This window comes from Salvelinus fontinalis, chromosome 28 (genome assembly GCF_029448725.1).
Source record: "Salvelinus fontinalis isolate EN_2023a chromosome 28, ASM2944872v1, whole genome shotgun sequence".
NCBI lineage: Eukaryota > Metazoa > Chordata > Actinopteri > Salmoniformes > Salmonidae > Salvelinus > Salvelinus fontinalis.
This window is the reverse complement of record NC_074692.1, coordinates 24,023,523-24,037,940: the sequence shown is the minus strand read 5'-3', so window position 1 is coordinate 24,037,940 and position 14,418 is coordinate 24,023,523. Positions and strand designations below refer to the sequence as shown.

The 14,418-nt window shown below is 45.2% G+C and overlaps 1 protein-coding gene across 5 annotated transcripts in view; it reads right to left on the bottom strand.

The window, feature by feature from the left end:
* LOC129826466 (phosphatidylinositol 4-phosphate 5-kinase type-1 beta-like) overlaps nt 1-14,418 on the bottom strand; it is an 84,105-nt gene that overhangs the window by 10,662 nt on the left and 59,025 nt on the right. For all 5 annotated transcript variants that reach the window (XM_055887229.1, XM_055887227.1, XM_055887226.1 and 2 more), the window contains 8 exons: nt 11,865-12,017; nt 11,287-11,583; nt 4,736-4,938; nt 4,367-4,450; nt 3,632-3,680; nt 3,422-3,506; nt 2,050-2,205; nt 1,341-1,458 (listed from right to left, as the gene is read on the bottom strand). In XM_055887229.1, the coding sequence (XP_055743204.1) occupies nt 1,341-1,458; nt 2,050-2,205; nt 3,422-3,506; nt 3,632-3,680; nt 4,367-4,450; nt 4,736-4,938; nt 11,287-11,583; nt 11,865-12,017 (1,145 nt within the window). The remainder of the gene's footprint in view (nt 1-1,340; nt 1,459-2,049; nt 2,206-3,421; nt 3,507-3,631; nt 3,681-4,366; nt 4,451-4,735; nt 4,939-11,286; nt 11,584-11,864; nt 12,018-14,418) is intronic.

Sequence of the window (14,418 nt, the reverse complement as noted above, 5' to 3'; positions counted from 1 at the left end):
AACAGAGTCTCCAGGTAGAGGGATGGAGGGAACAGAGTCTCCAGGTAGAGGGATGGAGGGAACAGAGTCTCCAGGTAGAGGGATGGAGGGAACAGAGTCTCCAGGTAGAGGGATGGAGGAGATAGAGAGACTCCAGGTAGAGGGATGGAGGGAACAGAGTCTCCAGGTAGAGGGATGGAGGGGATAGAGAGACTCCAGGTAGAGGGATGGAGAGAACAGAGTCTCCAGGTAGAGGGATGGAGGGAACAGAGTCTCCAGGTAGAGGGATGGAGGGAACAGAGTCTCCAGGTAGAGGGATGGAGAGAACAGAGTCTCCAGGTAGAGGGATGGAGGGAACAGAGTCTCCAGGTAGAGGGATGGAGGGAACAGAGTCTCCAGGTAGAGGGATGGAGAGAACAGAGTCTCCAGGTAGAGGGATGGAGGGAACAGAGTCTCCAGGTAGAGGGGATAGAGGGAACAGAGTCTCCAGGTAGAGGGATGGAGGGAACAGTCTCCCCAGGTAGAGGGATGGAGGGAACAGAGTCTCCAGATAGAGGGATGGAGGGAACAGAGTCTCCAGGTAGAGGGATGAGGGAACAGAGTCTCCAGGTAGAGGGATGGAGGGAACAGAGTCTCCAGGTAGAGGGATGGAGGAGATAGAGTCTCCAGGTAGAGGGATGGAGGAGATAGAGAGTCTCCAGGTAGAGGGATGGAGGAGATAGAGAGACTCCAGGTAGAGGGATGGAGGAGATAGAGTCTCCAGGTAGAGGGATGGAGGAGATAGAGATTCTCCAGGTAGAGGGATGGAGGGGATAGATTCTCCAGGTAGAGGGATGGAGGGGATAGAGAGACTCCAGGTAGAGGGATGGAGGGGATAGAGAGACTCCAGCGAGAGGAATGGAGGGGATAGAGAGACTCCAGGTAGAGGGATGGAGGAGATAGAGAGACTCCAGGTAGAGGGATGGAGGGGATAGAGAGACTCCAGGTAGAGGGATGGAGGGGATAGAGAGACTCCAGCGAGAGGGATGGAGGGGATAGAGAGACTCCAGGTAGAGGGATGGAGGGGATAGAGAGACTCCAGGTAGAGGGGATGGAGGAGATAGAGTCTCCAGGTAGAGGGAAGGAAGGGATAGAGTCTCCAGGTAGAGGGAAGGAAGGGATAGAGTCTCCAGGTAGAGGGATGGAGGGGATAGAGTCTCCAGGTAGAGGGATGGAGGGGATAGAGTCTCCAGGTGGAAGGAAGGAAGGAAGGAAGGAAGGAGACAAGGAGGGGAGACAAGGAGGGGAGACAAGGAGGGGAGACAAGGAGGGGAGACAAGGAGGGGAGACAAGGAGGGGAGACAAGGAGGGGAGAGAGGTACCTGTCTTCAGACTGGTTCTCCAGGTTGATGGAGGAGGAGGAGATGGTTCCCATGGAGGAGCCCTCGTAGGAAGACGGGGTGTCAGGGACTAGGTCAGGACGCAGGTAGGAGCCAAACACTGGGAGAAACACACAAAGCCATGAGCTCACAGAGATACACACAAAGCCATGAGCTCACAGAGATACACACAAAGCCATGAGCTCACAGAGATACACACAAAGCCATGAGCTCACTGAGAGATACACACAGCCATGAGCTCACTGAGAGATACACACAAAGCCATGAGCTCACTGGGAGAAACACACAAAGCCATGAGCTCACTGAGAGATACACATAAAGCCATGACCTTACTGAGAGATACACACAAAGCCATGACCTCACTGATAATGCCTTCAGTCAGTCGATGTATTATTAACTGTATTTGTATAACAGCAACCTGGGCCTAAAGTTGTTAATAACAGGATATAGACTGTTTTCTTTTCGGTGAGGCAACATTTCAGTGGGGGCTGGAGGTGGAGACACTATGGCACTACTGAAGGACTAGTTTATGGGGACCAAGTGGTTTTCGAAGGGCCATCGATCCAGACATAACGAGAGGTATGGTCTACATGACAGATCTGGGAAGTGTAAGTGATTTCTCTCTGGTGCATTTTTTTTTTTTTTACAACACATGAATGTGTGGATGATTGATAATAGTGTGCTGGTCTACCTTGTCCGTCTAGACTGGCCAGACTGCGTGCTCCTCCCAGCCTCTGCCTCCTCTCCTCCTCCTTCTCTTCCTTCTGAGAAGACAGGATCTCCTGAGAGGACGACTTCAGAGCAGGGATGGATGTACGAGTCCTCTTAGAAGGGGAGGAGCGAATGGCTGCAGAGAGACAGAGAGAGAGAGAAAGAGAGGGAGAAGGGAGTGGGATGGGGAGAGAGGTAAAAGAGAGAGGGAGACAGAAACGAGTGGTGGGGGAAGAGAAAAGGGGAGCAGAGGGAAGGGAGAGAGGAAGATAAGGAGAGAGAGGGAGCAAGAGGAAAGAGGGGGTTGGGGAGAGTGTGAGGGGGTAGGAATGAGAGTGAAGGGGTAGAGCAAAAGAGATAGGGTAGAGCAAGAGAGAAAGAGGGAGAGATGGAGGGAACAGATTACCCTGATTGCAACCATTGTCGTTCATAATCAAGCTTGAAGTGTCTGTCCCAAAGTAGCAGTAAAATGATCAAACTGTTAACGCATAATGATCATTACGCAACTGTCCCCCGACGTTCCACTCTGACTCCCAAGCAAAGCATGAAATCCCTCCTCATTGTATCTAACTGTGCAGTAGCATTGCCATAATAATACCAGCATCTAAATCCCAAACCATCTTCCTTAAATCAGCATTGCACACTGATTTATTTAATCTTAACATGAAACATTCCACAAGTCAAAACCCTGAAGTGAGAGGGGCTTCAGCCACTGGGGTGGGTTCCTAAATTACCCCCACTGTGGGACTGGCATGGCCACCACCCAAACAGAGGACAACCATAGACTCCTGTTAATAGGGAGAAACTGATAACAATATATTTCTGGGGAAAGAGCTAAAGGCAGAACAGAACTAGTAAAATATGCAACTACATAAATGTATGCATGGGCGCATTACCGTAAGTCGCTTTTGTCAAGAATCTATATCAGTATGTCAGCGTAAGCTGAAAGCACAGCGAGAGGAGCTGAGGGAGGGTTTGAAACCTGACCTATTTAATTGACTGACAACAGTGTATGTGTCACTGGATCCTCCACACAACAAACTGGTAAAACACAATCACGTCCTCTCACAGGAGAAATGTATACTTTACATCAACACAGCTGTGTTGTTGCCTTCAACACAGCAGGTCACTAACAAATCAATCTGTACAAACATTTCCAATGGTTTAAAGTTGACTAAACTGTACGTGACACACCGACATAGTGTTATTGTAGTCTCAGTCTTAGCCCTCATACCCCTTTTACCATTACACTTGTTTTCCGATCCCAGTGCCTGGCATGTGTGACAGCTTAAGTCCTAACATTAATGTATCCCTGTCATAGGGGACTGAGGAACAGAAGCCAGCAGACTTACTCTGAGTCTTCCGGAACACAGAAGTGCTCATGAACTTGAGGAATCGGTTGGCATAGAAACCAGGCCGGTGCACCGAGACAGAGTCCTGAGGACAGAACAGAAGACAATACAGGCTTTTATCAGAGAGGGCTATTTGAGATCAATAAGAATGGAACCTATGAACGGTGTGTGTTCAGAAGGACACACGTATTAGGCAGCATATCAACTTACACCATCGTAGACCAGGGCCTTCCATGAGTGTTCCAACTTCTTAATGAATCTGAGGGGGAAACAAGAAGTCTTGTCACAAACAGAGCTTGTTATGCAACAAACCCAACCCCATCACCCAAAACCTGAGATGCTTCCCGTTGACACCAAAGACAGAACAGGAACCACAGCAATATTACATTTTATGTTACATAATATGCTCCCATTCTAGTTACATTTGACACTGCAATTGATGGACTGAGTCAAGCAAACAGTTGGCAAGGGAAGAGGATTAATATGAAAAGATATATGGGGAATGATACCATTATGTAACTCCCCAGCCAAGACACTGACAGACAGGTCCTGAGGTCAGCTTAGAGATGCTGAGATATGGACAAGCGAACAAGCTTTAGGGACACTTCTGTCTCTCTGGCCCTCGAGGCTTGTCACACTGAGGAGCTTCTCTCTTTCTCTCCCTCTCACTACCTCTTCTCTCTCCCTTACCCCCTGCATTGGGACAGAAAATCAATGCTTCACCAGAGTGAATAGGAAAGACTGATAGCTACAGAACCCTTATTAACAGAGTTGGATAGAAAGGGATGCTTTAAGGACCCAGGAGAGTGGCTGCTTGATATCCAATCAATCAGAATATGTAATGCTAACTAGTCTGTGGGCGTAGCAACGAACCCTCCATGTTACAGAACATTATAGTATGTTATTATGCTATATAATATAGCATGTTATGAAGTCATGTTAAACCTGTAGGACTGCAGGATGTCGATGATGCCCAGGAAAATAAGCAGCTTCTCTTCTTTGTGTGACTTGGCAGGAATTCCACCCATCCTGAAATACAGCCCAGTAAATACAGCCCAGTAAATACAGCCCAGTAAATACAGCCCAGTAAATACAGCCCAGTAAATACAGGTCCAGTCACAGAATTTAGTCAGGTCAGGAAACACATTAAAGGTTTTGATCATTGTAAGTGTTTGTAAGAGTTTTGCCATGTATTTTTCAGTGTATGTGTACGTGTAAATGTCATCAAACTATTAAGGTGTATATGATTGTGTACTGTACGTGTGGTTGTCTTTGAATGTGTCTGGGCAGTATGACTGAGGTGAGCTGACTCACGTGTCGTCTGTGGTGTGGGCCTCGGCAGCCTTGCCGTCCCCCTGGATAGACTCCATGGCTGTGGAGTAGAGGACCCTCTGGGCCACGGGCCGCTTGCCATCCCCCACTGCCTGGCCTGGCTCGCCGCCCTCCTTCGGGCTGTGGTCCAGGACATGCACGGCCAGAAGCAGACTGTAGTCCATGATCTTAAAGCTCTCCAACACCTGTAGCACACAACATGAAACCACACAGTTAATTACCATGATCTGAAACAACATCAAAACAACCCGTAGTCCAGCAAAGAGTGGAAAAACAGTTGGAGCGGTGTTGGCCTTGGTCCGGAAAGTCCGGAATCTGACCAGTACCACACACAAATGTGTGCATTTTAAACAAAAATTGTGTTTTTTTTATCATCGGTTATTGAAGTGTGACCCATATTTCTGTGTGACCAAAGATAAATAGGCAATAGTGATATGATATGTGGAAAGTCATCCTTTTTATAGTTCCTTCTGCCATAATAAGATTATCAAATTAGCATGATTTTCCATCATTGGACCACGGGAATCGTCTCATTCTAAGCATTATTGTACCAATCCCCGAAACATCCAAGAATAGCACTGTCATGGTAATTCCTACAATCTGCTCTCAGTTGGATTCCGTAAACAGTATTCCCAACATTGGGAACTTCCAAACTTGCCATAACGGACTCAGCCATCATCATCCGTTATATGGAACTGGCTAGTAGAAACAGGCTGAGTAAAAGGACCACAACAGAACCTGTTCATTTGCCTTTTGAGACATAATCTAAGAAATGTGAACTAATATGTCCAGAATGAGGATCTTTGATGATAAAGACTAACACAAACACACCCTTACTAAGAGCGGACAGTAGGCTGGATATAGGTGAGCAAAGATGGCCTTTAGATATGTTATCATACCACTGATGTATCTATAGAACTAGAATCCATTGCACCATGACTGAGCACAGCCACAATAAGATTATAGAACAGCTATTTCCAGGATATCCCCATGGTAAATGTGTCTTTATTCGTGCTTTATTGTTGGTGGTTTAATCATGGTTAATTAGTTCTGTAGTGTCCTTTTAAGACTAATGCAAATCATGAACATGTGGTACCGTGTGGCTCAGTTGGTAGAGCATGGCGCTTGCAACGCCAGGGTTGTGGGTTCAATTCCCACGGGGGGACCAGGATGAATATGTATGAACTTTCCAATTTGTAAGTCGCTCTGGATAAGAGCGTCTGCTAAATGACTTTAATGTAATGTAATGTAACAAGCATACAGCCACGCGCGCACACCACCCACACATACACACAAACATTCAGAATAAACACTTGCGCTCTTGTTCGAGCTTTGTCTTTTCCATGTCTCTGATTTGCATCCCTTCCTCTTGACTCCCCCGTCCTACTCAAAGGCAACCATTTTGAATAGAGCCACACACCAACCTGCCCGGAAAAGGCTAGAAGGACACTCCTGACCTGCAAACCAATATTTAATTTCAGAATTGGTTAAAATCAGGTTACGGTTAGGTTTAGGGTTTGGTTAAGGTAAGGTCAGTTTTAGATTTTGGTTGGTCGTTAGAGGTCAGGAGTGTCCATAAAATAATTACAATTCTCAGCTTTTACATTGACATTTGATGGAATGTCTCCATTCCATTTGAATGACATTCCATATGTTTTTATGTTAGGCGTGCATAGTGGCTAGATCCAGCTGTAGCACTGCATGGGGAATAGGGTGTCATTTGAGATCTGCCGTGGTTTGATTGGCTTTGTGAGAGAGGGCATTGTTGTCCCCGTCATCTTCCAATGGAATGACAGAATCACATGACATGGCAGGAGGAGAGGGGGACAACATGACATGGCAGGAGGAAAGGGGGACAACATGACATGGCAGGAGGAAAGGGGGACAACATGACATGGCAGGAGGAAAGGGGGACAACATGACATGGCAGGAAGAAAGGGGGACAACATGACATGGCAGGAGGAGAGGGGGACAACATGACATGGCAGGAGGAGAGGGGGACAACATGACATGGCAGGAGGAAAGGGGGACAACATGACATGGCAGGAGGAAAGGGGGACAACATGACATGGCAGGAGGAAAGGGGGACAACATGACATGGCAGGAGGAGAGGGGGACAACATGAAATGGCAGGAGGAGAGGGGGACAACATGACCCGCCACGAGTTCTATAACAATAATGAGAAGAAAACAAATCCCAACCATTCTGTGTGTTTGTGCAGGGCAGGATTAAGAAATCACTAAGACCCATTTATGTTGGTGTTTCCTTTATTTGGCAGATACCCAAATGTTATTGTGATAAAACTTAATCCACATTTATTTTTTATAAACTATTGATCTTCTGTCGCTAAATTATGCTCTCTGTTGTATTTTGAACATTGCCTCGTGGGCCTAGCCCCTGACTCACACAATTGACCAGTCACATTATGCAGTTATTATACAGTTTATTATATACAGTTTATATTTCCTTATTACCGGGGCTGAAACTGCATTAATCCGGCCTCTTTGTGTGTGTGTGTGTGTGGCGCTGTGTGTGTTTGTGTGTGCGTGCATGTGAGCATACGTGTTTGTTTCCGTCTCAAATATATAGGGGCATTCCCAGACAAAAACCTTTTCAGATATCAAGTTAAATGCCACTCCATGTCCCTCTTCCCTAGTCACAAACAGACCTCAGCACTCATGATTGGCAACCCCTTACAAAACATTGTACCCTTCGCTAAACTGTCATTCCATTTTACATCGTCATCCTCTCAACATCTCAGAGCCCTGCCATGCAGTGACAATTACATTGCTCTCTGTTACAACAATGGCTCCCAAGCAGTGTCTGTCTGTATGCATCCCTCCCTCCCCCCGCTCCCCTCTCCAGTCATAGACCTGGGCATGTTTTATTAATGTTCTTAGTTTGTTGTGAGATGGAGAGAGGAGAGGAAGGAAAAACATACTACTCTACATTTCCCTCAGTGACCCACATTCAGCAGCAGACACTTCCTGGTCTCCCTCTCTCATCTCACCCCTTACATCCCCTCCATACCTTGGCTGAATCTCCTTCCCCCCTCACCCATGTCTGTCACGTGCCTCTCGATCCCCCTCCTGTTTTTCGGTGCTGCAGCAGGCTCTGGGGCTAGGTGTTTACTGCTTACTCATGGAAACGGACAGAGATTCTGCTTAGGGGGCGCTTTGCTTACCGCTCAGAAGGGGAAGGCAGGAAGCCGTGACAATAACAAACTAGCTACAGTCCAGTCACTTACAGTACAACCACTGCTCAGACGTACACACAGCTCACTGGCGTTAAACATTTCAAGAAGTTTGAACTTCTGTTCTGGGTTACAGTTACAGAATGTATTTTTGTCTCTTAACAACTCTCCCTACTGGACAAAAGAAGAAGACATTTACACAAGGAGGCGCTTCAAAACAAACATTGTGTCAGAATCATGACGTCAAAGACACTGTGCCCCCCCCCCCCCCCCCAGACACAGCCCCCCGCCCCAGACATACACAAACAAACAGTCATTATGAAACCTGGGCCTGGCACATTAATGACCTGCATGAAACACTGTTCCCTTTATACTTTGAAGTACAAAGGAAGTGAGAGAAGAGAGATGGGGAGGGACAGAGAGACAGAGGTCCTCTAAAAGACTTCAAACAAGAGGCCATCTGAGTGTCTGTGAATAGGGCTGGCACAATTACTGAATAACTGTGTAACCAACGGTTACGATGAAGACCATCATGAAACGGTTATTACCATGACCACGGTCATTTGGCTGGCCCATTACCGTCACCCAAAATTCCATGACCGTCACAGCCCTATCTGTAAACCACTGTTATCCTTTCTCCACCATTCTGAGCTAATAGAAAGTCAACATTGAGGAGTGTGTGAGTTTAGTTAACAAACACAAGGAGAGCAGAGGAGATGAATCAGCCAGCTATAGCAGCCAAAGTCATCGAGGCGTGACTCCAGGCGGTGTCCCAAAGGAGAGTCATCAGAAACACACAGGACTGCCTGTTACCAAACAGGCCTATATATACCCACAACACCGTGCTACTCATGCAGACTAACTCCATTCATTAAGTCACCACTTGTCGTTTGCTGTTGAAAAACAGCTCAGTCTCTGATACAATGAAAGTGGTTAAACCTGGTTCACAGAAGCCATGACGTTGTTATGGAGGAGTAAAACAAATGTCCTTGACAATCACATCGTAGGCTATAACATTTCCAAGTTTTCAAAGGTTGGATACCTTAAACAGGAAGTGTGTCTTCCTTCCTGTTCCTGGTCTACTTCCTGATGTCTACATCCTGGTTGGAGACAGAGTGAAGCACCCTGTGCCATCAGACAGAGACAGACAGACACTACCATGCTCTCTCTGTCAGGGACAACACCCACACAGTTACAACACAGGCCTAACAGCCTCTGGTTTAAAGTTGTCCTTAGGGGCACAGATCTAGGATAAGCTAACCCTCCACATATACTAACTAACTTAACTGTTGAAAATACTAAACTGACCTTAGATCAGTGCCTAGGGGCAACTTCATTCTTCTCCCACATGAGATATTTCCCTTCATCCCTTCAGAGCTAGCCAAGAAGGCCAGGGTTATGTACAGTACATAGGGTTATGTAAGAACTATATTGTATAATAATAGCTGAATAAGACTATTCACCATTGTCAGTCGTTATGTGATCACCATCCATATGATCTATGACAGTCCACATTATGATTGATTACGTGTTTTCAATCAATCAACCAATTATCTATTCACAAACGGGTAGTGTAGGTCTGAGCAGAGCACAATGACAACAGAGGGAGATAAGACAGATATACACTGAGTATACCAAACATTAGGAACACCTTCCTAATATTGAGTCCCTGTCCCCACCCCCCCCCCCCCCTTTGCCCTCAGAACAGCCTCATTTCATCGAGACATGGACTCTACAAGGTGTCGGAAGCGTTCCACAGAGATGCTGGCCCATGACTCCAATGTTTCCCACAGTTGTGTCAAGTTGGCTGGATGTCCTTTAGGTGGTGGACCATTCTTGATACACATGGGAAACAGTTGAGCGTGAAAAACCGAGCAGCGTTGCAGTTCTTGACACAAACCGGTGCGCCTGGCACCTACTACCATACCACCTTTAAATGCACTTACATTTTATGAATCGCCCATTTCAGCCTCTGAATGGCACACATACACAATCCATGTCTCAATTGTCTCAAGGCTTAAAAATACTTCTTTAACCTGTCTCCTCTCCTCCATCTACATGTATTGAAGTGGATTTAACAGGGGACATCAATAAGGGATCATAGCTTTCACCTGGATTCACCTGGTCAGTCTGTGTCATGGAAAGAGCAGGTGTTCTTAATGTTCTGTACACTCAGTGTACAGCATAGTAATGCTGTAGGCCTATAGATCTCCAGCTTGACTTGTTGTGGTCCTGTTTGTTCTATGTACATTTTAGGTGTGGGAAAGTAGCTCCTTGCTCAGAGCAGAGTTGTGGTGTTCTCTCTCTGTTGAACAATAGCTCGGATCCCACTACTTCACTAGATTAGACAGGCTAATCTGGTGGCTACTGCTCTGAAATAGACAGGAATGCAGCCTCAGATTGGACTCCTATCTTTAGGCTGGTGCGCTCTCTTACTTTCTCGCTCTCACGCTGCTGGGAACATTTCTTAATCACATTCAGTGTTTGGAGAGCTGTCATGGAACTGAACAGAGCTCAGAGCTCCCAATGAACCCACAGTGGAAACACACAGTCCCAGTGCCAAACGCTGCAGAAACACACAGTTCCCTTTCTCAAAACACTCTGTCCAACCCTACAATCACACACACTGTTCTAGGTTTGGATACAATGTGGCAGAGTATGAAGTGGAAAAGTGGAGAGCGAGTGTGTGTGGGTGTGGCGCACGTGCATGCGTGCGTGCATACTTGCATTAGTATACATGCGTGTGTGTACGTGTATGCAGTGTATACTATTTGAGCGTGTGTACTGAGTGCAGAGTATCCTGTTTGAATGAGAGAGGTTGCTGATTTCACAGAGACAGAGGGAGTCCAACTACAAATACAATCTGTGCCCTTTCCTACTTCTGGCATCTGACCCAATGTCCAAGGGATGACATCACGAGGAGTTTGGCAATTTAAGTCCAGAGTTTGGGAATGAAAACAGCAGACCGTAGAGATGAGCGTACAGATAGTGCTGTAAACTGAGCCGTCTCATCTGATATTACTTCATAGTTTCTAATTCTAGCATGACTGGAAAAGCCAGAACGACTCTCCATAATCTGCATACAATACTGAAAGAATGTGAGGAATCTGCTTTGTTTTGTTAAATTGCTTCTGCCATGTGTTTGCTGAGATGCGTTGCAATACTGGGATGACTCAGCAAGTTGAAATGACATAACATTCAAACCAGCTGTATAATCTGCTTTTCTTGGTACTCAAGACAGTGTTGTAGCACAGCTTCGCCAGGCCCTACCACACGGTCAGAGTTCGAGCCGACAGACAGACAGACACACACACACACACCTGTCCCAGTCCACACCTACCAGGCAGTCTCTCTGTAGGGTCTTCATCAGGGCATTGTAGGTGTCAGCGTCAAAGTAGAGCCCTTCATGCATGTCCTGGAAGTCCAAGTCCTTGTAGACGGGACATGCCTTCTCCCTCTCCTTCCTGGAGGCACGTCTCTTGTAGGTGGAGCCCTTCAGATCGTACTTGTAGTTCATCTTGACAGAGCGCGGCAGCACGTTGTTCATCACCACCAGCCGGATGTTGACGCCTCCAGACTGGATGCAGTATAGGCCGTAGAACTTAGGCAACAGCGTGCGTGGGTTCTGGTTCAGGTTCTGTGTGTGGATGTGGGGAGAGAGGTGGATTGCAGTTAGTAGATTATTAAGGTTCTGGATTGGTTAGAGTTCATATAGCTCTGAATACTCAGTTAACCATTAATCCCAAAAGTTCAACCTCAGTATTATTCCACTGTTTAAAAGGCCTAAGACTAGGTTTTCAACCTAAATTGAACCCTAAATCCTATATAGTGCACTACTTTTAAACAGAGCCCTATGGGCCCTGGTCAAAAGTAGTGCACTACATAGGGAACGCAGACCAGATTGGGTAAGTTCCTCACCATGTAGTAACCTGGGAGTAGTTTCTGGAGAAACTCTGCCTCTTTGTGCTGGACGGTTTTGATGATAAACTCGTCATCGCTGGTCAGGTAGAACAGAGAGCCGCTGGCCCCGGGATTGGACAGCTCAATCAGAGGCTCATTACAGATGGAGTACTGAGGAGAAAAACAACAAAACATAACTGGTTTAATATGCCTGTAAAAACAACAAAACATAACTGGTTTAACATGCCTGTAAAAACAACAAAACATAACTGGTTTAACATGCCTGTAAAAACAACAAAACTGGTTTAACATGCCTGTAAAAACAACAAAACATAACTGGTTTTATATGCCTGTAAAAACAACAAAACATAACTGGTTTAACATGCCTGTAAAAACAACAACACATAACTGGTTTAACATGCCTGTAAAAACAACAACACATAACTGGTTTAACATGCCTGTAAAAACAACAAAACATAACTGGTTTAACATGCCTGTAAAAACAACAAAACTGGTTTAATATGCCTGTAAAAACAACAACACGTAACTGGATTAACATGCCTGTAAAAACAACAAAACATAACTGGTTTAATATGCCTGTAAAAACAACATAACTGGTTTAATATGCCTGTAAAAACAACATAACTGGTTTAACATGCCTGTAAAAACAACAACACATAACTGGTTTAACATGCCTGTAAAAACAACAAAACTGGTTTAATATGCCTGTAAAAACAACAAAACATAACTGGTTTAATATGCCTGTAAAAACAACAAAACATAACTGGTTTAATATGCCTGTAAAAACAACAAAACATAACTGGTTTAATATGCCTGTAAAAACAACAAAACATAACTGGTTTAATATGCCTGTAAAAACAACAACACATAACTGGTTTAATATGCCTGTAAAAACAATAAAACTGGTTTAACATGCCTGTAAAAACAACAAAACATAACTAGTTTAACATGCCTGTAAAAACAACAAAACATAACTGGTTTAACATGCCTGTAAAAACAACAAAACTGGTTTAACATGCCTGTAAAAACAACAACACATAACTGGTTTAATATGCCTGTAAAAACAACAAAACTGGTTTAATATGCCTGTAAAAACAACATAACTGGTTTAACATGCCTGTAAAAACAACAACACGTAACTGGTTTAACATGCCTGTAAAAACAACAAAACTGGTTTAATATGCCTGTAAAAACAACATAACTGGTTTAATATGCCTGTAAAAACAACATAACTGGTTTAATATGCCTGTAAAAACAACAAAACTGGTTTAATATGCCTGTAAAAACAACAACACATAACTGGATTAACATGCCTGTAAAAACAACAATACATAACTGGTTTAATATGCCTGTAAAAACAACAAAACATAACTGGATTAACATGCCTGTAAAAAAAAAAAAAAAAAAAAACAACTGGTGAGGTACAGTATGCCTGTACAACCATAACCTAGTCACAGATCTGTTTGTGCTGCCTCAATCAAGTCCTGTTGTCATTGAACGAGCTGCCTAATCCTGGGAAACATCCTCATGAAAACAGGGTTCTCGCCTGATTTATAAAGCACAACTTATTCCATGGACAAACACCAAACAAACCGCCCGTTGTTAATTGTGTGGTTAAAAAAATAAGTTGTATTCCAATTGGTGTGGTCTGGAACACAAACATACTGTTTCCTTCATTCAAAGATGCTTGTGTGGCTTTTCTAGCACGGTATTTCATTAACATTCACCCACGCACACCCTCCCCCTTACCTCACCCCCCTACCTCTCACACACACTTACCTCACACACACACACATCCCCCTACTGCACACACACACACCCAACCTCTCTCTCACACACCCTACCTCACACACACACCCTACCTCACACACACACCCTACCTCACACACACACTACCACACACACACACTACCACACACACACCCCCTACCTCACACACACACACCCCCTACCACACACACACACACCATGTAAGGCCAGCAATAAGCCTCAGGGCACGGGTGAATGTATTGTTTCCACCAGCATGTGTGTGTGTTTATCAGTTGTACCTTCACAAACAAAGCCCATGTCTGTACACACAATAACATTTCCAGTTTAGTTTACATGAGATGAGCCTCTGGCAATAGAGCCCACATACAACAACCGTTCCAAGAGCATATTTTGTGTTGTTCTCCATATGAACAGAAAAGCCCTAGTCTAACAGAACCCCTTCTGTGAGGTAGGGTGTGTGTGTGAGGTAGGGGGTGTGTGTGAGGTAGGGGGTGTGTGTGAGGTAGGGGGTGTGTGTGAGGAAATCAAAGGAATAGGGGAAGTCAGTGAGGAAAGGCAGTAGTGCTGTGTCCATTAAACACTAGCGTTTAATGATAAGTGCAGTAGAAGGGGAACAGCACTGTGTATTCTGATGGAGAGAGAGCGAGAGACGGCATGGGGTTCTCCACAGACTGATGGCAGTCTCCAATCACGTTGAGCCCACAGCATAAACACATCCGCAATTTATCTGCATTTGCATTCAGGAGCCTGAGGGGTAGTGTGTGTGTGTGTGTGTGTGTCT